Source organism: Pipistrellus hanaki (genome assembly GCF_964339955.1).
Source record: "Pipistrellus hanaki genome assembly, chromosome: 15".
NCBI classification, from domain to species: domain Eukaryota; kingdom Metazoa; phylum Chordata; class Mammalia; order Chiroptera; family Vespertilionidae; genus Pipistrellus; species Pipistrellus hanaki.
This window is the reverse complement of record NC_140517.1, coordinates 10,539,168-10,564,450: the sequence shown is the minus strand read 5'-3', so window position 1 is coordinate 10,564,450 and position 25,283 is coordinate 10,539,168. Positions and strand designations below refer to the sequence as shown.

Here is a 25,283-nt window from a genome sequence, read left to right as displayed (position 1 = left end):
TGCCCTGACCGGGATCAAGCCTGCAACCCCTCTGTGCAGGGGACAGTGCTCCACCAGCTGAGCCTCAGGGCTCATCTGTATATTTTAAACATTGACTTAAGTGAAGAAAATTTCCTTTATCTTATAGGTGAAATATAAGGGGGGGAAAAACAGACAAGCATGGAAAATGAGGACACAAAGAAAATACAAGGTGAGAATCCATGGATCATATGTCTGGAATTAGTTTCATATATTTGTGGGTAATATTGAAGATTATCTGATAGGATCCAGAAAATGAAAGAATAATTCAGCAATTTACATAAATATTTATCAAGCACCTATTCTGTGCCTGTCACAGTCACTCAGGAAACTGACATTCTAATGGGAAAAGATATACTGATAATTAGAACACCATCTGAAAATTGATTTAATGGAGGTAAATACAAGAAGAGTTGGGAACCTCAGATAACTACCATCAAAGTATGCCTGGAAGATTTCAGACTGATCCTCAGTATAATAGAAATGAAATCCATGGGCATGGAGGAAATTACCAGAGAGGAAATACTAAGAATATAATGGGGAATGGTGTTTCTTTAATGCACACTATCACATAAGGATTTGGCTAAAGACGGAGAAAAACATTTCAGAAAGGTGAATGGAGAGTCAGGAATGTAATGTGGGATTTTGAAAGTCGGCTTTAGTGTTACTGACCCTTCATGTCCTGGGACCCAAATTAGAGTTCTCCTGCCCAGTACTGTTTGCACCAATAGAACAAAACCTAGTTTGGTACAGCAGAGGAGAAACTTTATTCTTTTATGAAGGAATGGAAAGGGTGAGCTCATGCTCGAATGGCACATTCCCTCCAACTGAGAAGGAGTCTTCTATATTTATAGGCTGTGGCATGGAGTGATTAAATTCTTTTTTTAGGCCTGGATAGTTATTCTTCTGTTGTACTTGGCCCTTTTGTGCATGGCCTTTTTTTTGCACATGTTGCCCTATACCATCTTGGTCTTTGCGCTCACCCGTCTTCACTTTGAGATCAGGAATCCTCTCTAGTTCCTATAAGCTAGCATAGCTTTGATATAGTTTAGGTATTGAGAAATGTTAGGTCTTGTAGATGATAGCCAGATGACATTAGAAGAATGTTTTGTGAGAAAGACTGCTTGAAAGCATCAGTGTCAAATGTTCATAGTTGTGTAGAATCAATATTTCTCCCTTAAATATTTGGAAGAATTTACAAATGAAGTCATCTGAATTGAACCTGGAGGGTTTTTAAAAAAATATATTATTTTTATTAATCTCAAAGAGGAATGGGAGAGGGAGAGAGAGAGAGAAACATCAATGATGAGAGAGAATCATGGATCGGCTGCCTCCTGAACACCCAACACTGGGGATCAAGCCTGCAACCTGGGCATGTGCCCTTGACCAGAATCGAACCTGAAACCCTTCAGTCTACAGGCTGACACTCTATCCACTGAACCAAACTTGTTAGGGCTGGAGGGTGGTTGTTTGTTTGTTTGTTTGTTTGTTTTTTCAGAAAGGTTTTTAACATTCATTTTCATTTCCTTCAGAGATATGATTATTTAGGTTATCTGTTTCTTCTTGGGTGAGTTTTAGTAATTTGTGTTTTTCAAGCAATTTGTCCATTTCACCTAAGTCATATAGTTATGAAGTTGTACATAACCATTATTAGCTGTAGAATCTATGGCGATGTAATCTCTCCCATTCTGATATTGGTAATTTGTGTTTTTTCTCCTTCTTTCCTGATCAGTTTGTGTAGAGGTTTTTCAGTTTCATTAATCTTCTCAAAGAATCAGCTCTATTGTTTTTCTCTTTTCTATCTCATTAATTTCAGCTTTAATCTTTTTTTAAATATATTTTATTGATTTTTTATAGAGAGGAAGGGAGAGGGATAGATAACTAGAAACATCGATCAGCTGCCTCCTGCACACCTCCCACTGGGGATGTGCCCACAACCAATGTACGTGCACTTGACCGGAATCGAACCTGGGACCTTTTAATCCGCAGGCTGACACTCTATCCACTGAACCAAACCGGTTTCAGCTCAGCTTTAATCTTTATAATTTCTTCCCTTCTATTTGCTTTGGGTTTAATTTATTCTTTTTCTAGTTTCTTTTTTTTTAAATATATATTTTATTAATTGATTTTTTACAGAGAGGAAGGGAGCTAGAAACATCAATGAGAGAGAATCATCGACCAGCTGCCTCCTGCACACCCCCCACCGGGGATGTGCCCACAACCAATGTACATGCCCTTTACCGGAATTGAACCCGGGACCTTTCAGTCCGCATTTTTCTAGTTTCTTAAGGTAGAAGCAAAATCATTACTTTGAGAACTTTTTTGTAAGACAAGTTTTAGTAGCATCCCACAAATTCTAATGTCATATTTTCATTTTTATTTAGCTTATGTCTAAATGGCAGATATTTAAGCCAGTGTAGCTTTAACGAGAATAATATTTGGATTTTCTATTCCTATATTTCATGAAAGGAGAAGATCAAATAATTTTAAGAAGTTCAAGTTATTTTATTTAAGGAACATAATTGTTTTATATGTCTTTATTTGTTAGACTATAAAAGTAATGCATACTTATTTTTAAAAAGCAAACATTACAATGATATATATTTAGAAAGTGAAATTTAAATAGTTCCTTTTTAAAAAGAAACATTTGGTTTAAAATAATGACATTTTTGTTCTTTAGAAATGAAGACTGACCTGAACTTATTATTGGAGTGTCTGAAGTATCAAATGGACAACCCTTTATCACAAAAGGAAGCTTTGGTCACTATCCATTCAATTTGTCAACAAAACAGTAAGACATGATAGTGAATTTTTATCTATGATTCTAGTTCTTTAGTATTGTGACATATGAAATATGCATAGCCCTTTTTCTTCCACTCAGTTGCTCTACATGTTTTGTTACTATGTTCATATGATTTGTTTTATTCTGAAAAAAATAATCATAATAAATATGATTTCTGTCTTGTTTTGTTTGCACATCCTACAGGTGATGCAGGTGTATATTTTCGGGAAATTGGTGGTTTGATGTTTGTGAAAAATCTTGCAAGGTCAAGTGCACATAGCATGGTGAAAGAAGCAGCCTTATATACTTTAGGAACTGTTGCAGAAAAAAGTGGTAAAATATAAAAACTTTATTTTATTATCCTTCAAGCATTGTGTTATACGTTAATAAACTACTAAACATAATTTTAGAAGTAAATGTTTTTGTATGTGTCTGGATAGTTTTATCCAGGTATTTTATTTATTTATTTATTTATTTATTTATTTATTTATTTAAATTAATTATGCCAGTCCTAGCCAGTTTGGCTCAGTGGAGAGAATGTTGGCCTATAGACTCAAGGGTTCTGGGTTCAATTCTGGCCAAGGGTTGCAGGCTTGATCCCCAGAGGGGGGAGTGTAGTAGGCAGTCAATTAATTATTCTCTCTAATCCCAAAGATGTTTCTATTTATCTCTCCCTCTCCTTTCCTCTCTGAAATCAATAGAAATATATTTTAAAAAATTAATTAATGTATGCCAAAGATTATATTTAACTTATTAACTAATGAAGGAATCAGTAAAAGGTCACAAGTGTTTTAAAGGCAGTGGCAAAAACCAATATAGGCATTTAAGAATGCTGAAATCCTATATAATAAAAGGCTAATATGCAAATCGACTAAACGGCAGAATGAATGGTCACTATCATACACACTGACCTCTAGAGGGCAGACACTCATTGCAGGAGCTTTCTCCTGGTGGTCAGTGTGCACCCACGGGGGAGCACCACTCAACCAGAAGCCGGGCTCACGGCTGGCCAGCACTGTAGCAGTGGCAGGAGCCTCTCCTGCCTCCATGGCAGCGCTGAGAATGTCCAACTGATGGCTTAGGCCCGCTCCCCCAAGGGGCTCCAAGATTGCAAGAGGGCACAGGCAGGGCTGAGGGATCCCCTCTCCTGAGTTAACGAATTTTGTACACCAGGCCTCTAGTAGACATAAATAGGCACTTAATTGGTCACTATCTGAAGGGCAATAATTAATTGCATTCTAATGTCCAAGTGTTTTGCATTTCTGTTGACAGGTATAACTTGCATTACTATCAGTTTAAAAAAATAATTTACAGAATTGGGAAATAGCTCAAAGACAGTGAAAGACACAGATTGCATTAGATAGGACTTTCAGCAATAATTTTGTCCATTCAAAATCTTTTATATTCTCCTTGGCATTAGTTGGAAATAATTATTTTCACTTTATTTTTTACTACCATGCATAGGTTTTATTTTTATTTTTATTTTTTTTAATGAAAATAAAATTCATCCTTCTTTCCTATTTTGTTTTATATTTTCAGCCATAGGAAAGTTTTCTTTTCTTTTCTTTTCTTTTTCTTTTTCTTTTTCTTTTTATTAAGGCATTATATGTGTGCATATCTTACCATTGCCTCTCCCCAGGAAACTTTTCCATAGTCCCAGCTTATAGGGGAATCTTACCCACATTTTCTGTTGGTACTTGTAAGGTTTTTTATTTCACTTCTACATTTTTGATTATTTTAAATATTTTCTGAATTATGGTGTGATGAATAAGTTGGGATAATCCAGTTTTACCTTATTTTTTAAATGGCAACCCAGCTATCCTAACACTTCTTATTTAAAAAATAGGTTTTTTCACACTAATTTGAGATAGTACTATCATCAATCACTTAATGAATTTTTATATGCAGTGGGTCTAGAACTGATTTTTCTATTTTGTTCATTGAATCAAAAGATGGAAATAACCTACAGCCATCTTGTATATGGATAAATATACTCTAAGTATACAAATTCATACAATTTTTCTGAAATGAGTTTGAATCTAAACCATTGATTTGTTAAACAACTTTATATTCTTACTAGAGGCCCAGTGCATGAAATTTGTGCACAGGTAGGGTCCACAGGCCTGGCCAGGGATCAGGACTGATGGGGCCTCTGGCTGCTGGCCGGGGCCTTCCTTTCCTGGCTGCCAGCTGAGGCTTTGCTTCATTCCACACCACCCCCTGTGGTCAGTGCACATCATAGTGAGCAAAAAAAAAATCAATAAAATATGTAAAAAAAAATAAAAATAAAAATAAAATAAATAAAATAAAAAAAAATTAAAAAAATCAAATAGGATTTTTACTAAAAAAAAAAATAGCACAAATATAATTTCTTCCTCTGTTTTCTAAAGCAGGTTTCTGAATTTTCTTAAATTTTTCTTTTGCTATGTTTTTGTTACTTATCCTCTTAAATTTTGTGTGTCATATTTTTTGTTGTTAATTCTTTTTAAAAAAATATATTTTATTGATTTCTTACAGAGAGGAAGGGAGAGGGATAGAGAGTTAGAAACATCAATGAGAGAGAAACATCAATCAGCCGCCTCCTGTACACCCCTACTGGGAATGTGCCCGCAACCAATGTACATGCCCTTGACCAGAATTGAACCTGGGACCCTTCAGTCCACAGGCCGACGCTCTAGCCACTGAGCCAAACCAGTTTCGCCCTGTTGTTAATTCTCACCTGAGGATATTTTTCCCGTTGATTTTTAGAAAGAGTGAAGGGAAGGAGAGAGACACAGAGAGAAACATTGATGTGAGAGAGACACATCAATTGGTTGCCTACTAAGGATCTACTACGTGTCCTTAACTAGAACCGAATATGGGACCCTTCCGTCTGCAGGGTCTATCCATTGAGCCAAACTGTATGGAGCTGTGTGTGTCATATTTTAGTTTTTATTCAGTTAAGTTATTATTAGAAATTCTACGGGGTTGTGGTACATTTTTTAGAGCCTAGATCAAGTACTTTTGATTAAGATATTGCTTCTTTGATCTGCTAATTTAATAAGCACGTATCAGTTTGTTTATGTACAATAAATGTCAATGAAATATTTGATTTGTACTATGCAGAGAAATTAAAATTATATTTTTATATTTCAGTTTATTGTCAGCAGACTCTGTGCACTTCAGAATTGTTTGAAGACTTAATTTGGTTCTTATCTAATAATGATTCAAACACAAATTTGAAAAGAATGTCTGTCTATGTTATTTTGGTTCTAGTTTCAAATAATAGTAAGTACATTCTTTTATGTTGTAGAAACAGTTTTTAAAAACAATAAGTTGGGATAATCATTATTAATCCTTTTATTCTAGTCCTTATGTCTTTTGTTCTTACTAACTTATGAAAACTACTAGCTTTAAGAGAATTAATAGCATGCATTTAATTGTTCAATATTTATTAATTTTAACAAATAGTAAAGTGATTTGTATATTTAATTAACATTGAAAAGAAATAGCTTTAAAAGCAAAAGAGAGGCATTTAATGGATTAGTTTGGTTGTTATATCACTAAATTGGCCATTTAGTTAATGTTTGCTTTCAGTCAGCAATGACCTTAAATTTCATGTTGCTCTTACTAAAGTTTTTGTTTTGTTTTTCAGTTTTTATTTTGGAATAATTTTAGATTTGCAGAAAAGTTGCAAAGATAGTATAGCATGTTCCTGTATACTTACTGCTCAGCTCAGGCCAACGTTATTTTTTAGCATTGCTTTGTTTACATCTTCAAATTGTTAGAAATTTTATCATTTAAAATGCTTCTAGATTTTATTTTTTCTTCTTTGAATTTTTTAATGTTTTGGAGCATTTTATTTTGTTACACATAACCATGCAAAATATATGTTTTGTAATTTTTTAATAATTATTTTTTAATATATGTTTTTTAATTGACTTCAGAGAGGAAGGAAGAGGGAGAGATAGAAACATTCATGATGAGATAGAAACATGGATCAGCTGCCTCTTGCAAGTCCCCTACTGGGTATTGAGCCCACAACCTGGGCATCTGCCCTTGACCGGAATTGGACCTGGGACCTTTCAGTTCGCAGGCCAACGCTCTATCCATTGAGCCAAACCGGGTAGGGCTGTGTAATTTTTTAGAAGAAATTTAAGTGCTGTTATTCTCTATGCCAGTGGTTCCCAACATGGGGCACGTGCCCCTCAGGGGGATAATTTGACTTTTAAGGGGGGCAATTCAAGAATGAGTTATTAACAGTGAATTTTTTGCATTTCTTATAGTTCTAGGGGCTTCATATACAGTACATAAATATATATTGTGATATATTCATGCATTTCAGGTCTCTGTTATATGTTTTGAAACTTTGCTCTTTTTTCATATCACTTCATATTTGTTATTTTTTTAGTGATTTCTTCCTCAGTACTTCATCTGCCCTTTCGTTCTTTTATTTTTCTCTTTCATGGATGCCATGTTCTTTGGGAGCTTGTTTAGACCAAGTGAATGGCCTTTTAGGTTTCCTCCATGTGAACAGCTCACTTTTTGAATAATAAGAATTATATGTCACGGAGAGTGGGGAGACATCAGGATTTTAGAGATGCTTAGGTGGCCAAAAAAAGGTTGTGAACTACTGCTATAAGCATAAGTAATATATTTCCCACAATCTTGATTAGTTTTTTTTCTACCGTAATTGTGTTATACTTTGTAATACTTTAAAGTTATTAAAAGTTATTTATTAAAATATTACTTAAATGTTTTCCATTTCTGCCAAGTTACTTCTAAACAAAGTCATATTCCTGTAATATGTGGCTATTCTTTTAAGGGACTGGACAAACGCTTGTGAGAGAAACAGGTTGTTTTAAAATTCTGTCAGAGTTGTTCAGGTAAGCAGATATAAATTTCTTGTTACTGATTAGTCATTACTTAAGACCTTAACACATTTTTATTAATTTACTTTCTTTTCTTTTTAATCTAATAGGGCAGTCCTTTCAAAATATGAGTTGAATTTGTCAGATAAAAATGTTTTCCAGAATTATCAGTTGTGGTCGTCAGTGTGTGGTACTCTGTGTGTCTGTGTCAACAATCCTCAAAATGGTAATTATCTCAAATATCCTTTATAATAAAACCCTAATATGCAAATCAAACAAATGGCAGAACTACCGGCAGACAACCCATCACTTTGATGTGCACTGACCACCAGGGGGCAGACGCTCAATACAGGAGCTGCCCTCTGGTGGTCAGTATGTGCTCCCACAGCTGGAACGCTGTGCAGCCAGAAACTAGGCTCACTGCTGTGAGGCAGTGGCGATGGTGGGAGCCTAAGGAGCAGCCAGCAGGCAGGCAGTAAGAAGCGAGGGGTCCCGGACTATTAAAGGGTGCAGGCCAGGCTGAGGGCCCCCCTCCACAATCTCCCATGAATCTCATGCACTGGGCCTCTAGTATGAATATAAAAATAAAGATAAGAACAAATGAAAATTCATATTTTCCAAATATATTGAAATATGATTAACTTTGTCTTCTTTCAGATGAAAATCAAAGACTTTGTTGTTCACTTTTTCCACATGCTAATGACTGGCTAAAAAATTGTATGTTGCCTGAGATAATTCGCCCTCTTTGCTCATTTATTGGACTCACTCTTGCAAATAACAGTAAGTATACATTATTCTACGAGTTGTATTTGAAGAAGCTATTTCAAAGCATAATAAAAAAAACTATTGGTTTAGTTATTGTATTAATCGAATTAATGGATTAATTTTATTCCAGTAAATTGGGACATTTTAGATAAACTTAGACTATCACAGATAGGAAAATCTTAAAAGTAGATCTGTTGGGAAGATATTGGGAAGTATCACATGATCTCACTTGTATGTGGACTCTAATGAACAAAATAATAGATCTAGAGACATGGAAGCATAGTACAGACTGTAGAATTTCAGGTGGAAGATCTGGGAGGTGGAAATGATCAACCAAAAAACTTGTGTGTGTGTGTGTATGTGTGTGTGTGTGTGTGTGTATGCGTATGCATAACCCATGGACATAGACAATAGGGTGGTGAAGACCTGGGGTGGAGGACAGGGGCGGGTTAGAAGGGGTCAATGAGGGAAAAAAGAGACATATGTAATAATTTCAACTTTACTGGTATTGATTAAAATTTTTTTTAAATGCTAGTAATATGAAATATTGATGAAGGTGTGAGCAACTAGAACTTTCTCACACATTGCTGATATTTGTTTTCAGATGTTTAAAGCAAATAGGCATGTTTCACATGCAAAGGAACATATATCTCTATGATTTCAAAAATTGGAATCTATAGCCCTAGCTGGTATTGCTCAGTGGATAGAGTGTTGGCCTGCGGACTGAAGGGTCCCCAATCTGATTCTAACCAAGGGCACATGCTGGGGTTGTGGGCCTCTAGTACAGTATAAAAACTATTTGCATGGCATCTACATTGTGTCAGGCATCATAAGTAATCTAGAGATGATTTAAAATATACGGGAAGATGTGTATGGGTTATACACAAATACATATATATATATATATATATATATATATATATATATATATATATATAAAGAGGTAATATGCAAATTGTCCAGGATGCTGTAGCATCACAACCACTCAGGAGGAGGCTGCACACACAGGAGGGTGGGAGGGGATTGCGTGTGAGGTGAGGCAAGCCATGGAAGGTGTAGGCCTGGAGCAGAGATGGAGGCCTGCCAGCTGCTGCACACCAGCAGTCCTATCTCTGAGCGAGCTGCAGATGAAACACCTCTTCTGACTGCTCATTGGCTAAGCTCCCAGTACACCACTCACAGTGTTCTTGGTAACTTGGGTAATAAGAATCCAAGAAGGTGATCTAGAGTTTTCCACCTCACTCCTGAAGGAAAAAACGAAGGTCTTATGCTGGAGGGGCTAAGAAATGTTATATCCTGCCCTAGCAGATTTGGCTCAGTGGATAGAGCCTTGGCCTGCGGACCGCAGAGTCGATGTTTGATTCTGATCAAGGGCGGGTACCTAGGTTGCTGGCTCCTCCCTGGCCGGGGCCCAGGTCAGGGTTCATGCAGGAGACAACCAATCAAAGTGTCTCTCTCACATTGATGTTTTTGTCTTTTCCTCTCTCTAAAAATTAATGGAAAATATCCTCAGGTGAGGATTAAAAAAAAAAGAACAAAATGTCATATCCTATGAAAGGACACCTTAAAAATGCCTAAAGAAAGTTGTCATATTTTGTGGTGAAGGGACTGGAGTCCATGTTGATGAAAACACCTTGGCGGCTGCGGTGACTGGCAGTGGTAGCAGCAGTGGGGTGATGGGGGTGGCACCTTCCCCTGATCAACCCGGTTACCTCCTGCAGAGGGAGGCCAGACTGTGGCTTAAGTTCGCTTCCTGGGGAGTAGGCTTAAGCTGTCAGTAGGACATCCCCTGAGGGCTCCTGGACTGTGAGAGGGGGTAGGCTGGGCTGAGGGACCCTCCACCCCCAGTACACGGATTTTATGCGCCGGACCTCTAGTTTTAAATAAGAGACTTTAGCATTTTAGAATTTTGGTATCCGAGAGTAGGGTGAAGTGGAGGAGGGAGGAGTCCTGGAACCAATCCCCTGAGGATACTGAGGGATGTGACTATTTGGAAAAGTCAAGTCAATGTTATATTTAGTGCAGATTATGAATGAAACCGCACAATTATTTTGTTTGGGGTGTTAATTGTTCTCCTTTATTCCTTAAGCACATGTTCAGAAATACTTTATATCTGTCGGTGGACTGGATGTATTGTGTCAAGTTCTTGTGCAACTGGAATCTGATTCACATAAGACTCTTTCAAGTGCTAAGCTTGCAGTGGTGGTGACAAAGACAGTGGATGCATGTATTGCTGATAATTGTGAGTAAAAATGCTTAGTAATTTTTCTACAATTGCATTTTGCTTGAGTTCAGCTCATGAGGGTTGAAATGATAGCTTGAATATAGATTATTTATTTTCTCATAGAGGTTATAACTTCCCTAAGGGTTCAAATCTTCTGACTTCAAGTCTAATAATAGAGTCTATCATTTCTAAGCCTTTGTTTCACTTAAAGTGGCTTTAAATTAAAGAGTTTAGATGAGAAATCAAGGGATATTTTGGAGATATAAGGAATGAAAAACCCTATCTATAGATTTTTAAAAATTTTATAAAGAATTAAGGTATGCCTTTCTGGTAAGTGTGAAGTCTGACTTACCCAGCCATTACTAGTGAATGACAGAACCAGAGTTGAATTCATGCCTGCTTCTCATAAACACTGAGGAATGATAATCTATACATTTGTAACAAGCAACTCTTGACATTCACAATTAACTGTGAAATAAGTAGATTTTTAAAAAAATCAATTATTGAGGGCCTGCTATGCATAGGACTCTATGTGAGCTCTAGAGATGCAAAAAGGTTTAAGATATAGTCCCTCAAGAAATTCACAACCTTATTAATGACACAAATATTGTTAGACTCTTGGTGAACTCTCTTAAGAACCCTATTAGCAGAAGTATAGTTTAAAATGGCAGACTTCTTGAATTCTGTCACATCTCAGATTCAGGTATGCTTCACTGCGTCATCAACATCAATAGAATCATGGCCAGTTAGTAATGGATTTCATTGACATGCAGGAATTGGTTACATAGGAAGGTCTTTACTGTCTAATCCAGATAATAAGAGGTGTGTAAGATGAGAATAAGCATATTCAACTTTTAGGAATGCTTCATATTACCAACATTATGCAGAATAATTAAGAAACCATTCTTTGAAAAAATTGCTTTAGTAAAATATCTTTAATATGAGAAAAAGGATTAAGGGCTATATAAGCCACTCTCTTATTAGAATTCATTTATTTATATTTATGTATATATGCACACACATATATATTAGATGTTATATAGATATATAAGATCATTCTCCTAGGATAAGATCTGAAAAACAGTATATGTAAGATATGAGAAATAGTATATGTATAGTTATAAGTTTTATGTTTGTATTTACTCTTTTTCTTTTTTATTTTATATTAATAGCTACTTTTGGTGAAGTATTAGCCAAATACCACATTGTTTCAAAACTTCTGGCATTACTGCTTCATGAAAATCTGGATTCAGCAGAAAAATTTAGCATCATTCTTACCCTTGGTCATTGCACAGAGACTTGCGGTAATATTGGATTTACTTAGTGTGCTTATTAAAACATTGGGTGGAAATACACGTTTTTCCCCTCCTAGTCATATGAAAGGCTTAAAAATATGCCTTTTTCCCATTCATTCAGGTCCCAAACCAGTCATTTTGCTCTTCATCCTTTTTAATTTATTATATTTAGTTGGGCCCTAAGATCTGTGGTTCTACATCTGTTTACTCTTCTGTATATCCCTTGCTGCCCAGTTCCGATGCTACTCTCCCAAGACCCCCCAGCCCTTTTACATCTTTTACCAATGTTATTGCAATAGACTGTTTCCTGTTTTCTCTTCCATCTCTATTTTTCAGTACACGCTTCACACTACTGCACAGATTTAATCATATTCTTCTTCACTGAAAACCTTCAAAAGTTCTATCATTTCCTTCTCTACCTCTCTTTTTTCTCCTTGCTTCCATTTTCCTCCCTCTCTTCACTCTCCTGCCATTCTCCCTCTTCCATTCTCCTCCTTTCCAACTCTCTTCACTTTTCTCTTTCCCTCTCTTCCAATTTGTGCTCTCTTCCCTTTCACTTTTTCTCTCTCCTCTGTTTGCTCTCTTGTTTATTCTACTCCCTTCCTTTCCTCATTTTCAGTTCACTCTATTTTTTTTTTAATATATATATTTTATTTACAGAGAGGAAGGAAGAGGGATAGAAAGTTAGAAACATCGATGAGAGAAACATCGATCAGCTGCCTCTTACACACCCTCCACTGGGGATGTGCCCGCAACCAAGGTACATGCCCTTGACTGGAATCGAACCCGGGACCCTTCAGTCTGCAGGCCGACGCTCTATCCAGTGAGCCAAACCGGTTTCAACCACTCTATTTTTCTTTCTTTTTAAAATATATTTTTATTGATTTTAGAGAGGAAAGGAGAGGGAGAAAGAGATAGAAACATCAATGATTCAATGTGCCTCCTGCACATCCCCTACTAGGGATAGAGCCTGCAACCCAGGCACGTGCCCTTGACTGGAATCAAACCTGGGACCCTCCAGTCCGCAGGCCGATGCTCTGTCCACTGAACCAAACCAGCTAAGGCTCTATTCTTTTTCTTCTATATAGAATAGGATTTAGTATACTTTTTAAATTTTTATTTTTTAATTGAGGTTTAGTTGAGAACTATACTTTTAAAAAATGTTTTTATTGATTTTTAGAGGAAGGGAGAGAGATAGAAACATTATTGATTGGCTGCCTCCTGCACGTCCCCTTCTGGGGATTGAACCCACAAATCGGGCATGTGCCCTGACTGGTAATGGAACCATGATCACTTGGTTTCTGGGTTGACGCTTAACCACTGAAACACACCAGGGGTTGGGAACTATACTTTTTTAAGAACCAAGTGAAGGCATTTGTTTACACTCATGAGGTATGATGCTGCTCTCTGTGGTTGTATTTCAGAGATCATCACTTATGATACTCAGTCATCTTATGTGAGTCAATTATTTCCTAAATTGAATATACTTTTGAAACTATTGGTTTTTCTCTAATTTGGAGTATGTTCATAATTACCACAAGGAAGAATTATGATCATATGTAAATAGTTTATGGTAAAACAACTTTCTTTTTTATATCTTTTCCAGAGAAAAATCAGTATGACCTTTTTAAAAACAATGGGCTTCCACTCATGATACAAGCCTTAACTGAATCTCAGAATGAGGAACTAAATAAAGCTGCCACTTTTGTGCTTTGCAACTGCAAAAAAATTAGTAAGTTTATTGTTACTTAAAAAAAAAAAAAACCAACCAAAGTTTATGAAGGGAAATTTATTTCTGCTTTGATGAGCCAAGCCCCTTTAGCTCCCAGGCTCTTCTTACGTCTGAAGAGCAGAATATTTAATTTGGACATGACACTTAGAGTGTTTTGGCATTTAAAAGGCCTACAAGGAAGAGAGCAACAATACAGATAATTCACATATTTTATGTAGTGTGGACAAATATAGTTGTAAGACTTAAGTTTGAGGGCTATGGGTAACATGATTAAATCATAATACAAAGTGTATTACTTATTTGAAAAATGTTTGAGTGCTCATTATTAGCCAGGCACTGTGCTAGGCATTAGGAATATAGTGACAAGAAACAGTCTGTGCACTCACAGAACTTAGTTTAATTAGAGAAACAGATAGTAATTGAATAGTCTCAAAAGTGAATGTATTATATAAACTAACCTAAGAGTTTAGAATAGATAGAGCACAGATCTTAGAGTCTGTAACAAAGGACTAAGACCTAGACAGTAGGGCAGAAAAGGCTTCAAGAGGAAATGATTCTTGAGCTGAGATCTAAATATATAGAGTTCAATAGATGAAAAGAAAAGCATTTTCTTTTTATTTTATTTTATTTTATTTTTTAAATATATTTTATTGATTTTGTACAGAGAGAAAGGGAGAGAGATAGAGAGCTAGAAACATCGATGAGAGAGAGAGTCATCGACCAGCTGCCTCTTGCACACCCCCTTGCACACCCCCTACTGGGGATGTGCCCGCAACGGTACATGCCCTTGACCGGAATCGAACCCGGGACCTTTCAGTCCCCAAGCCGACGCTCTATCCATTGAGCTAAACTGGTCTCGGCATTTTCTTTTTAAAAAATATATTTTATTGACCTTTTTACAGAGACGAAGAGAGAGGGAGAGAGAGTTAGAAACATTGATGAGAGAGAAACATCAATCAGCTGCCTCCTGCACACTCCCCAATGGGGATGTGCCCGCACCCAAGGTACATGCCCTTGACCGGGATTGAACCCGGGACCCCTGAGTCCGCAGGCCGACACTATCCACTGAGCCAAACCAGCCAGGGCAAAAGGGGCATTTTCTATGGGTGAGAATCTCAGGGCTAAGCAATAGTGAGGCACAAGACCTTGTGATAGGAAGGAGCCTGGTGCATTGAAGGAATTAATAGGGCTGTGGCCATGGAAAGGATTTTTGTCTTTGTGTAAGAAAAATTGCTGCCAAATCATGTGCATGGAGAATTTAAAGGATTATTGGAAGGAACTACTCTATGAAAACTATTTTTGTGAAAAACTACTTTAAAACCAGTATCAATACCTGAGGGTGTTTATGTGCCTAGGATAACATATTTTCATGCTATTCTCTTTCCTATAATCCTGAAGAATAAAGTCTGTTTTATGACTCTTTGGGCCCTGGACCTCTGCCAACCACTTGCTTTCTACTTATTTTCAGTATCACTTGGGTGGTTGAAATAGTCTAGAAGGGCAAAATTTAGGGCAAGTGTGGGGTATGAAGTTGTCCTTATTTAAAGTGTTAAAATAACATTTCTGGTAATGGATAAACTCACTGTTTTCCACCTCCCCCTCCCCCCCCGTATTGCAAAGCTGAGAAATTATCTCTAAGCCTAAGAGGTGAAAATGAAGCAGAACAATTAGAAGATATAAATATGAAAGAGAAGAATATTGAAGAGTACTGGAAGAAAGCAAAGGACATTCTTCACAGAATAGAACAGCTTGAAAGAGAAGAAAATGAGGTTGGCTTCTTTGTTTCAAAGAATATAGAACATTTTCCAAGTATTTTTGAACAATATAGGTTAGAAGGTAAAAGATTTTTCTTGCACAGGATGTCGCCCAACCAACTGAGCCACACTGGCCAGGGCTCGTTGCTACTCATGTTTAAGAGTCAGATGCTAAAAGTCTCCTTGGAAAATTAGTTAACTGTAGTTCAAGATATGTTATACATATTCTTTCTAGGTATTTTGACTATCATTGGGTTTTGCTTCTGGCACTTTTTTTCCTCTGAGTTCCTCCCATCCCATTACCCCTTACATTATTCTTATTCTCTAGCAAAACTTTTAAAAAAATTTATGTGGTAAACTATATTAGTTTTTTTCTTTTATGATTTATTGATTTTGTGTAATAGTTGAAAGGTCTTCCAGCCCTTGAGAATATTGAAATGTCGTGTTTTCTTTTAGAACGTACATCATTGTCATTTTTATATATCATTATTTAGTTCATTTTTTGTGTAAATTGTGAGAAATGGACCCAATTTATTTTCCCCCAGATGACTACCCAGTTGTTTCTAAATAACTTATTGAATAAGCTTCCTTTTATTTCTAATATAAACTGCCCCTTTTATCATGTATATTCTATTCTTTTATCATGTATATTTATAATGTATAAACTTTTCCTACATTATTAAAAGGGTATAAATTGAATTATACAGCAAATGGATTACCTCAAAATTATTTACTTGTCATTTTTACATTATAGGAAAAAACACAAAGAGAAAAATATAAAGATAATGTTTCATCTATGAAGATAAATGTTCAAAATACATTGAAACACCTCCATACGGATAGTATTGGTCCCAAAGCAGAAGATAAGGATACAAGCCAGTCTAGGAAGCTTCAGAGTTACAAATCTCATGGGTTTATGTCTAAAGCATATACAAAAGATAACCAAATGAAGACCCTGTTTAAGAGTACGAATCCAGTTAATGCTTGCTACAGGGAGAGTGGGCAAAGTAAGACTTTATATAAAGCCAATCCCAGCTGCAATCAAAACTTACAGAAAGAAACTTCTGAAAAAAAAGATTCTGTTTCTCAATCAAGGTACATCTAATGGGAGGGTAGGGAGATATGGGGGAGATAAGAGATGAACTGAAGGGTTTGTATGTATGCATATAAGCTATAACCAATGGACGCAAAACTCTGAGGAGGGAGGGCATGTATGGGAGTAGGGGGGGCAATGGTAAGATATGTACACATATAATATCTTAATTAAAAAAATGAAAAAAAAGGTACATCTAATAATTGTTTCTAGCATTTAGAAAATTCAGCAAATACTTTTTGCTCAGTACTGTGTGCCACACTATATAAGCACTGGGATATAGAAATGATAAAACAATGTCTTAGGAGCAGCCTGAAGTAGGAAATGTTGGGAAAGTAGTTTTGGCCTAGGAAGTATGGGCCAGTTCACCTGGGGCCTTGCATGTTATACTCAGGGTTTTCAGTTTTAACTCGTAGAGTGTAGGGAGCCATTAACAATTTTAAATTACATGTGGTGATTGGATTTGAATTTTAGAAAGGATACTCAAAACACAAAGTGAAACCCTGTACCATAAGCAATGATGCATGCACTGTTAATCCATCAGCAATGTAGCAAAATCAGTCTGTAAGTTTAGTTTGGTGAAGGGAATAGGGTGTGATGAAAATCTGCTTTAGGCTTGCCTTTTCGTTTGCTCCCTACACCGCACTTCTGCCTCATGTCCTTTCTCACTCACAATGTAGCTGTGGGGCTGGACCTGGGATTGTAGCTTTCTTCTTAAACCCCTTCTGTGTTCTGCTCTTCCGGTGGTTACTGTGACAGAAGGAAAACTTAAAAGGATGCTCCCATGTTTGGGGAAGGTTGCAGAGTAAACTAAGTATTAGAAAGATGGACTGTATAATTATCATCCCTTCTTTTCTCAAAACCATTCTTAATGTTAATTTTAATTGATTTCTCAGGGATGTGGAATTGGGAAGCCATGAGATGCGTTCTTGGGCCAGCCTTTAGCACTTTAGCTCTCTCAGTTCTTTCTCTTGTTTTGTGCTCATTTCTTCCTATACTCCTCCTCTACGACTTCTTGTTCCATGTTTCTGTTGGCATCAATGTTATTGCCCTCTGGAGTCTTGTTTTCAACTCCACTTTTAGAAACAAGGTTACCACCATCTCATACCTTACTTTGGCAGAATTTGGTAGATTTTGGTTGATCCCAGCTCCAGCTCCTTCTACCTGCCAAACACTCAGAATGCTTATAGAAACATTTGTACACACACTAAACAGTATGTTTACTTTTAGTAATCTGGTGTCTTATTTTCTTTCAGCGACCGTGTTTTTAAACATCCAAATCTCATTGTCAAAAATAGAAAGCAACAGTTACCAGTAACAGGTATGATTAAAATTTTTTCTTCTTTGACTTTTTAAGAAAACACATATTTAAGTGACTAATATAGCCAAAAATGTACATCAGTATATCTGCCCTCTAACATGTCAGCCACACCTCTAACTCTCTTGCTGGTATAAATGCTCAGTCACCTTTAATTGACATCCAGAACTTTTTTGTTTATTCATTGGATGACTAGATATGAAATACTGGGCTATTGTTTATGAAAATCTCTTGATAATTAATAAATCTTATAAAAATGTCAGGTTCTTTTTGATATTGAAAAAAATCTTGCGTTTTGCAATTTTTTTTTAGATCCATTTACATTATGTTCAGATATAATAAATAAAGAAGTCGTCAATTTCCTATCAGCTGACAATTGTCCCCAAATATTCAAGTATAGATGCTCAGGTAAATATTTTTTAATTAAAGTTATTTCATAATTAAAGTTTTATCTGATAATAAGTAGAATTTGTAATAGGTTCTGCCTTCATGATTAAATTTCCTTTGGAAAAATAACCATTTGTAAAAAAAAAAAAAGAAAAGAAAAGAAAGAAAAGAAAAATAACCATTTGTAGTATCATAAAACATTCAAAATATTGCCTTCTATCTGTATTATCCTGTGTTCTATGTATTTGTTTATGTGAATTAATGTAGCTATTTTTTATTACTTTATTCTCTTTTTGTTCTCAGAAATAATACTTCTATAAGTTTTACTTGTAACAAAGTAAACTTTAAGTTCAACTTTACTGAATAAGTTAAACATGTTTTATATATGCTTATAATAAGTACAATATATAAGTGTTTCTAGTGTTCCATGCCTCATCATTTTTTCTGCAGGGCTATTTAATTTTTTTTTTACAATTAGTTTATATTTAATATTATGTTGTATTAGTTTCAGGTGTAAAATATAGTGGTTATATAATAATTTACTTTACAAATTAATTCCCCTGATATTTCAAGTACCCACGTGGCACCATACGTAATTATTTCTGCAGGGCACTTGTAAGTGTTCCATAGTGCTTCCATCCCTTCTCCTTCTCCTTCATACCCCATCTCTTTACCCTTATTCTTGCACTGTGCACTCTATGGAGAAAATTGAGGCTATTGCATATTAAGCTCAAAATATTACTATTCTGGCCCTAGCTGGTTTGGCTCAGTGGATAGAGCGTCGGCCTGCAGACTGAAAGGTCCCGGGTTCGATTCCGGTCAAGGGCATGTACCTGGGTTGTGGGTGCATTCCCGGTGAGGGGTGTGCAAGAGGCAGCTGATTGATGATTCTCTCTCATCGATGTTTCTAACTCTCTATCCCTCTCCTTTCCTCTCTGTAAAAAATCAATAAAAATATATTTTAAAAAAAATATTACTATTCTGTCTTGGGTGTAGAGTGTAATTTTATTACTCTAAAACTGATTTCTAGCTATAATCTGAATCCCATCTCTTTTTTCTTCCCATCTTAATATTTGCAAAGTTTTTCTCTTTATTTCCTTTCTATCCATTTACTCCTTTTTTCTTACCTTAAACTATATTACTTTCTCCTTACCTTAAAAATCCAATAGTGTGATTTGCTATTGCTTCAAATATTGATCTACTTTTCTGTCACCATTTATTACCAGATTCATCTCTTGCTCCCTTCTCTTTCAGTATATTCATTCCTGTTTTAACTCTCTGCAACCTGGCTTCTTTTATTGCTTTTCTACTAAACATTAATGTTAAAAGTTACCTGAAGCCACTCCCAATCCAATGACTTTTACCATAATTTTTACCCTCTAGTATCTCTATACCGTTGACTACCATTCCTTTAGATCTAATTACTAATTTTCAGGGGTACATATGAACATTTTAAAGGCTGTAACTAAGATAAAATCAGCAAAACCTAGGTTTTGGGAAACTCCATAGTTCAAATGATTCAGTATCTACAACAATAAATAAATGATAAGGAGGAAGAGAGGAGACTTGATAGATTAAAATAAACTAAATGTAATGGTAGACTTTGTTTGGATCATGATTCAAAGAAAACAAAAGAAAGTTTTGAAATGATGGGGAAATTTAAACACTAGGTATTTAATTATATTAAGCATACTTTTCTTAGGTGTGATAATTTTTGTGTGTGTATTTTTTAAAGACCTTATCTGTTAGGGATGCATACAAAGTATTTATAGATGAAATAATTCTGTAATGCAAATTGGTGGTCCGTGAGGTCCGAAAGGTTGGCAACTGCTGATCTAATGTGTACATTTGGGCAGGCAGAGAGAATACATGGAATGTATCAATAGATAAAATATGATTGACTGTGTGTGTGTGTGTGTGTGTGTGTGTGTGTAGAGAAATATGCTTATTAACTGGGACGCCCTAATGGGTCGACCAGATAGGAGCAGGTTGCACATGCAGCATCAGGAGTGGGGCAGCAGGGACCTCTGTGCACCTGCATTGAGGGGTGGGGCCTGATCAGCAGCGGCTGCAGCTGCTTCAAGGGCCAGAGAGAGAAGCAGGGCCTGATCAGTAGCAGCCATGGCTGCTGCGGGGCCCAAGGAGTGAGGCCGGGTTGGACTGGCGACTCAAGGGTTGGAGGTGGCACGCGATTTCGAATTGCGAGTTGGACTCCTATTAATAATTATTGAAGCTGGGTGATGGCTACATAGAGGTTCGTTATGCTTTTTCCTTTCCTCTAGTATGTTTGAAATTTTCCATTTTGAGACATTAAAAAAATATGACTGGGAGTTATTTCTTTTACATATCTTTTCCTAACAGTGACTCTTGCTTAGAACCAGACCAAAATAGATGCTCCTTTACTATATCACCATAACTCTGTTCGCACCTCTATTGTAACACTTACTTCAGAATATTGTGTTCATTATATTTCCATCTCTAACAAGTCTTTGAACTTCTCGACATATAATTAAATTCCTGATTTGACTTCAGTTACTATCATAAAGATATTTGCTTTCATAGATTTGTTATTAGACATTTTGTAACATTTATAAATCACTTTAATTTGTTTTCTTTTAGGTTGCATAGCAGTAGGAAAATCCCTGAATAGCCGAAATTTTAGCAAGCTCTTGCACTCTTGCCCATATCAATGTGATCGTCACAAAGTCATTGTGGAAGCTGAAGACAGATATAAAAGTGAACTAAGGAAGTCACTTATCTATAACAAAAGTAATTAATTCAGTAGCTTTAAAACTGTAGTTATGACTATACCTTCTGAACTATGACCTAGAATATACATTAAAGCTAGAGGGTAAAATAATGTTGAAAAGAAAATCTCTCTCTGATTTATGATGTATCCAGTAAGCATACTTAGTTTTTGGTGGTTTAAAAATTGTTCCTAATCCACCTAAGGATTCCTATTAGAAAAGGAAAATAAGGGAAATAACATACTAATGGAATTGATGTGCTGTTACTCAGATTGATATACTAAGTATGCTAAATGTTTTCCATATTTTTCAGAAATTCTGCTGACCCCACGTAAAAGACAACTGCTCAGTAATGAATGCACTACCTCTGGAGGAATAAGTGAATATATTTAATTTAAAACATCTTTATTGATTGATTTGAGAGAGAGAGGAAGAGGGGAAAGAAAAAGAGAGAAACATCAACTTACTGTTCCACTTATTTTACAAAGTAAAATCATTTGCAGAGCCTCATCAAATGTACATAATTATGGCTACACATTGATTATATAGAGGGATCCTAAATACTGTTTTGTGACATTCAGTTCATACATACATACATCTTTTTGGTGGGTTAGAATTGCTTTAGCTAAAAACAAATCTATAATAATAAAAGGGTAATATGCTAATTAGACCAGATGTCATAAATTTGAGATGATTCTTTTGAGACGGGACCATCACAACATCTAAGCATTTAAAAAGCCTCAGTGCCCTAGCTGGATTTCTCCATTGGTTAGAACCGTGGTTGGCAAACTGCGGCTCTTTGGTCCCTTGAGTGTGGCTCTTCCACAAAATACCATGGCCTGGGCGAATCTATTTTAAAGAAGTGGCGTTAGAAGAAGTTTAAGTTTAAAAAATTTGGCTCTCAAAAGAAATTTTAATCATTGTACTGTTGATATTTGGCTCTGTTGACTAATGAGTTTGCCTATCACTAGGTTAGAGAATTGTCTTAACATGCCAAGGTGTGGCTTTGATCTCCAGTCAGGGTACATATAAGATGCAGCCAATGACTGCATAAGTAAGTTGAACAATAAATTGATACCTCTCTCTGTGTGTGTTTCTCTTCCTCTCTCTTTTTAAAATCAATTTTTAAAAAATTTAAAGAGCCTCAGAGACAAGGCTCTTTTTTGAGATGGATTGGTATCTTAAAGGGATTTGAACAATAAGTCTAAAACTGGGCCTTCTTGCCTGTTTTCCTACTGCTCGATCAATATCACGAGGAACAATGAAGAAGCCACAGAGGAGAGCCTTGTGCTGTGCTGAGTTGCTGCTTCCTTCTAGGCTGCCTACTACGCGGCTGCAGTAACCTTTGGGGAATGGGGCACAGATGTTAAGTGTTGGAGTCAGTGAGGTGGCAGCTGCAATGGAAAAGTGGGGATTAGCTTTACATGAACAATTCTGTACCCTAATCTCCTGAATGTTATAATAACCCATCCAATACTGATTACAATGAGTTGAAATCCTTTAGCAAGTGAAACAAATCATTTCTTAGATAACTTCAGTTTACCAGTAGACACAAAAGTTAGAAGTAATTTCACTGATAAGCTTTAAAATAGTTTTTACCAATAATAATTTGTTTCTTTCAACATTTATTGATCACCTCTTATGTATCAGACACTTTTTTAGGCCCTGGAGATACAATGGTGAGCAAAACAGACAAAAATTCTGTCTTCATGAAGCTTGCATTCTAAGATCATTAAGTTATACTCAGACATTATTTTCATTATCAGCCTTCTGCTGGTAAGACTTCCTCTTTTAAAAGAGCTGACCTGTGGCTCCTATCATAGAAGAGGTAGACAAGTAGCTAATAGTCTTGACGTGCAAGGACGAAATTTTCTAAGGGTTTTCCAGGTCCTACTATAAAGTAAATAGCCTTAAGTGAATATACAAAAAACAAACAAACAAACAAAAAATCCCTCCTCATTAGCATCTATGTACAGTGATTACATGAATTAGCAATGAATGAAAAAGCTAAAAGGAACTATTTACTAATAATCATCACCAGAAGATATTTGTGTTTACAGATACCAACTGTGCATTCTTTGTGTTGTAGAAATTATTTCTAAAAATCAGTTAAAATTTTCCTTCCCCCCTTTTGCAGCCATTTTTAAAAAGTTTTAACAAGTTGAACATATAAGTGTTGAATTTTTAAAGCAAAGTTCAAAAGGCCTTTATTCTTTAAAAATATTAATCAAGACTGATAATTAAATAACAAGTGTTGATATTCTTTTTTATTCTATGAAGTTATGAAGCCCTTTGGGAAGACTGTATCTATAAGATAGGTAAGCTGTTTATTAACTGTCGTCACAGGATTGTCGAAAGAACTAACAGTCAAATGTTTGTGAACTTTTGTGTTTCTTTATTGAAAAATGTTGTATTATTCCAGTAGGATAAAATTAATGAAGAAGTCACAGTGATCACATCTAGCTTAATAGAAAGCACTCAGCTTCTAAAAATTGAAATGTGTTTCTATTTGATAAGTAGCCCAGGCATGGAGTTTTCTCACTATATAGTTCTTATCTTTAGAGTAAGTTAAGTACTTATTTGGGTCTCAAGAAGATTTTTATTTTTCCAGCAGGTACTAATATGTACTCCAATTCTCATTACAGAAGAAAGAAAAAATCGTAAAAACTTTACTGAAGAAGAAGTGAATTACATTTTCAATGGAGTAAAGAAAATGGGAAATCACTGGAATGCAATTTTGTGGTCTTTCCCCTTTCAACAAGGACGGAAGTCTGTTGACCTTGCTCAGAAATACCACAAGCTGACCAAACGCCCCAAGTTTGTGGCTCCTTAATTGGAAGAAGACTTGTCAGTTCCTATTGTGAACGCTTTTTATTTTATTTTTATTTTCCTATTGTGAACTCTTAAAAATACAGTGCCTTGAGGATACAAAATTTAAAATATTCTTCTAAACTTTCATGAGACAGGGAATGTGGAAACAGGAATACTTTTTACATTAAATTTTTTTTTGTGATGTGATGAGCTACAGCAAAATATTAAAATAGTTTAGCCTGGCTAGTGTGGCTCAGCGGTTGAGTGTTGACACATGAACCAAAAGGTTCCCTGTTCGAATCCTGGTTGGGTCGCAGGCTCCCATTGTGGGATCAATTCCCAGTAAGGGGCGTGCAGGAGGCAACCGATCAATGTTTCTGTCTCCCTCACTAAGTCAATAAAAACATTTTTTAAAAATTGTTTATAAAATACATTTTCAAGATAAGGATTAGTAAGAAAAAATGCCCTCATTAGGTCAAACATTTGTTTAAGAACATGCTTTTACCCTGACGGGTTTAGCTCAGTGGTCAGAGCGTCGGCCTGCGGACTGAAGGGTCCCAGGTTTGATTCCAGTCAAGGGCATGTACCTTGGTTGCAGGCACATCCCCAGTGAGGGATGTGCAAGAGGCAGCTGATTGATGTTTCTCTCCCTTTCTCTCTGTAAAAAATGAATTAAAATATATTTTAAAAAAGAATATGCTTTTATTTTTCCTTAAGCTCAAAGACCATAGGTCAGAGAAAAAAATCAGCCTTTACACTTTGACATTATATTGTAATGAATACTGTGTTTTTACCCAGTGAAAATTACTCTCCAGAAAGAAAATAGTTTCCCAAGCTGCTCAGGTGAGGTCCAATACACCAATGTTTGACATTTTGTTAACTGAAGTGTTTCCTTGCCCTTGCTGGGCAGCTCAGTTGGCTAGGTCAAAGCTTCGGGTTCATCCCAGATCAGGTCGTATACAAGGGTCAACCACTGAATGCATAAAGAAGTGGAGCAACACGCCGAGACCGGTTTGGCTCAATGGATAGAGCGTCGGCTTGGGAACCAAAGGGTCCCGGGTTCGATTCCGGTCAAGGGCATGTACCTTGGTTGCTGGTATATCCCCAGTGGGGGGTGTGCAAGAGGCAGCTGATTGATGACTCTCTCTCATCGATGTTTCTGGCTCTCTATCTCTCTCCCTTCCTCTCTGTACAGAATCAATAAAATATATTTAAAAAAAAAAAAAAGTGGAGCAACAAAAATTAATGTGTGCGTGTGTGTGTCTCCCTTCCCTCTCTCTCAAATCAATTAAAAAATTTTAAGTTTACTAAAGGCTAATTATAAAATTGCTTTGAATACTTTAAAATTCTATGGTCAGGTTCACTTCTTTTTAGTGTGTATATATTTACTTTTGCTTTTTAAAAAATATATTTTATTGATTTTTTACAGAGAGGAAAGCAGAGGGATAGAGAGCCAGAAACACCAATGAGAGAGAAACATCGATTCAGCTGCCTCTTGCACACTCCC

The 25,283-nt window shown here is 36.1% G+C and overlaps 1 protein-coding gene across 1 annotated transcript; it reads left to right on the top strand.

Moving 5' to 3' along the window:
- Positions 1-159: 159 nt before the first annotated feature.
- TERB1 (telomere repeat binding bouquet formation protein 1) lies at positions 160-24,294 on the top strand (the record flags this gene model as incomplete). The annotated part of the gene is made up of 17 exons (XM_084861045.1): positions 160-190; positions 2,699-2,809; positions 3,005-3,133; positions 5,936-6,067; positions 7,605-7,665; positions 7,761-7,876; positions 8,308-8,430; positions 10,505-10,657; positions 11,812-11,943; positions 13,541-13,666; positions 15,287-15,435; positions 16,175-16,515; positions 17,770-17,834; positions 18,144-18,239; positions 20,838-20,987; positions 21,279-21,344; positions 23,611-24,294. The coding sequence occupies 17 exons, from the start codon at positions 160-162 to the stop codon at positions 23,796-23,798; spliced, it is 2,169 nt and encodes a 722-aa protein (XP_084717171.1). The 3' UTR covers positions 23,799-24,294.
- Positions 24,295-25,283: the final 989 nt, after the last annotated feature.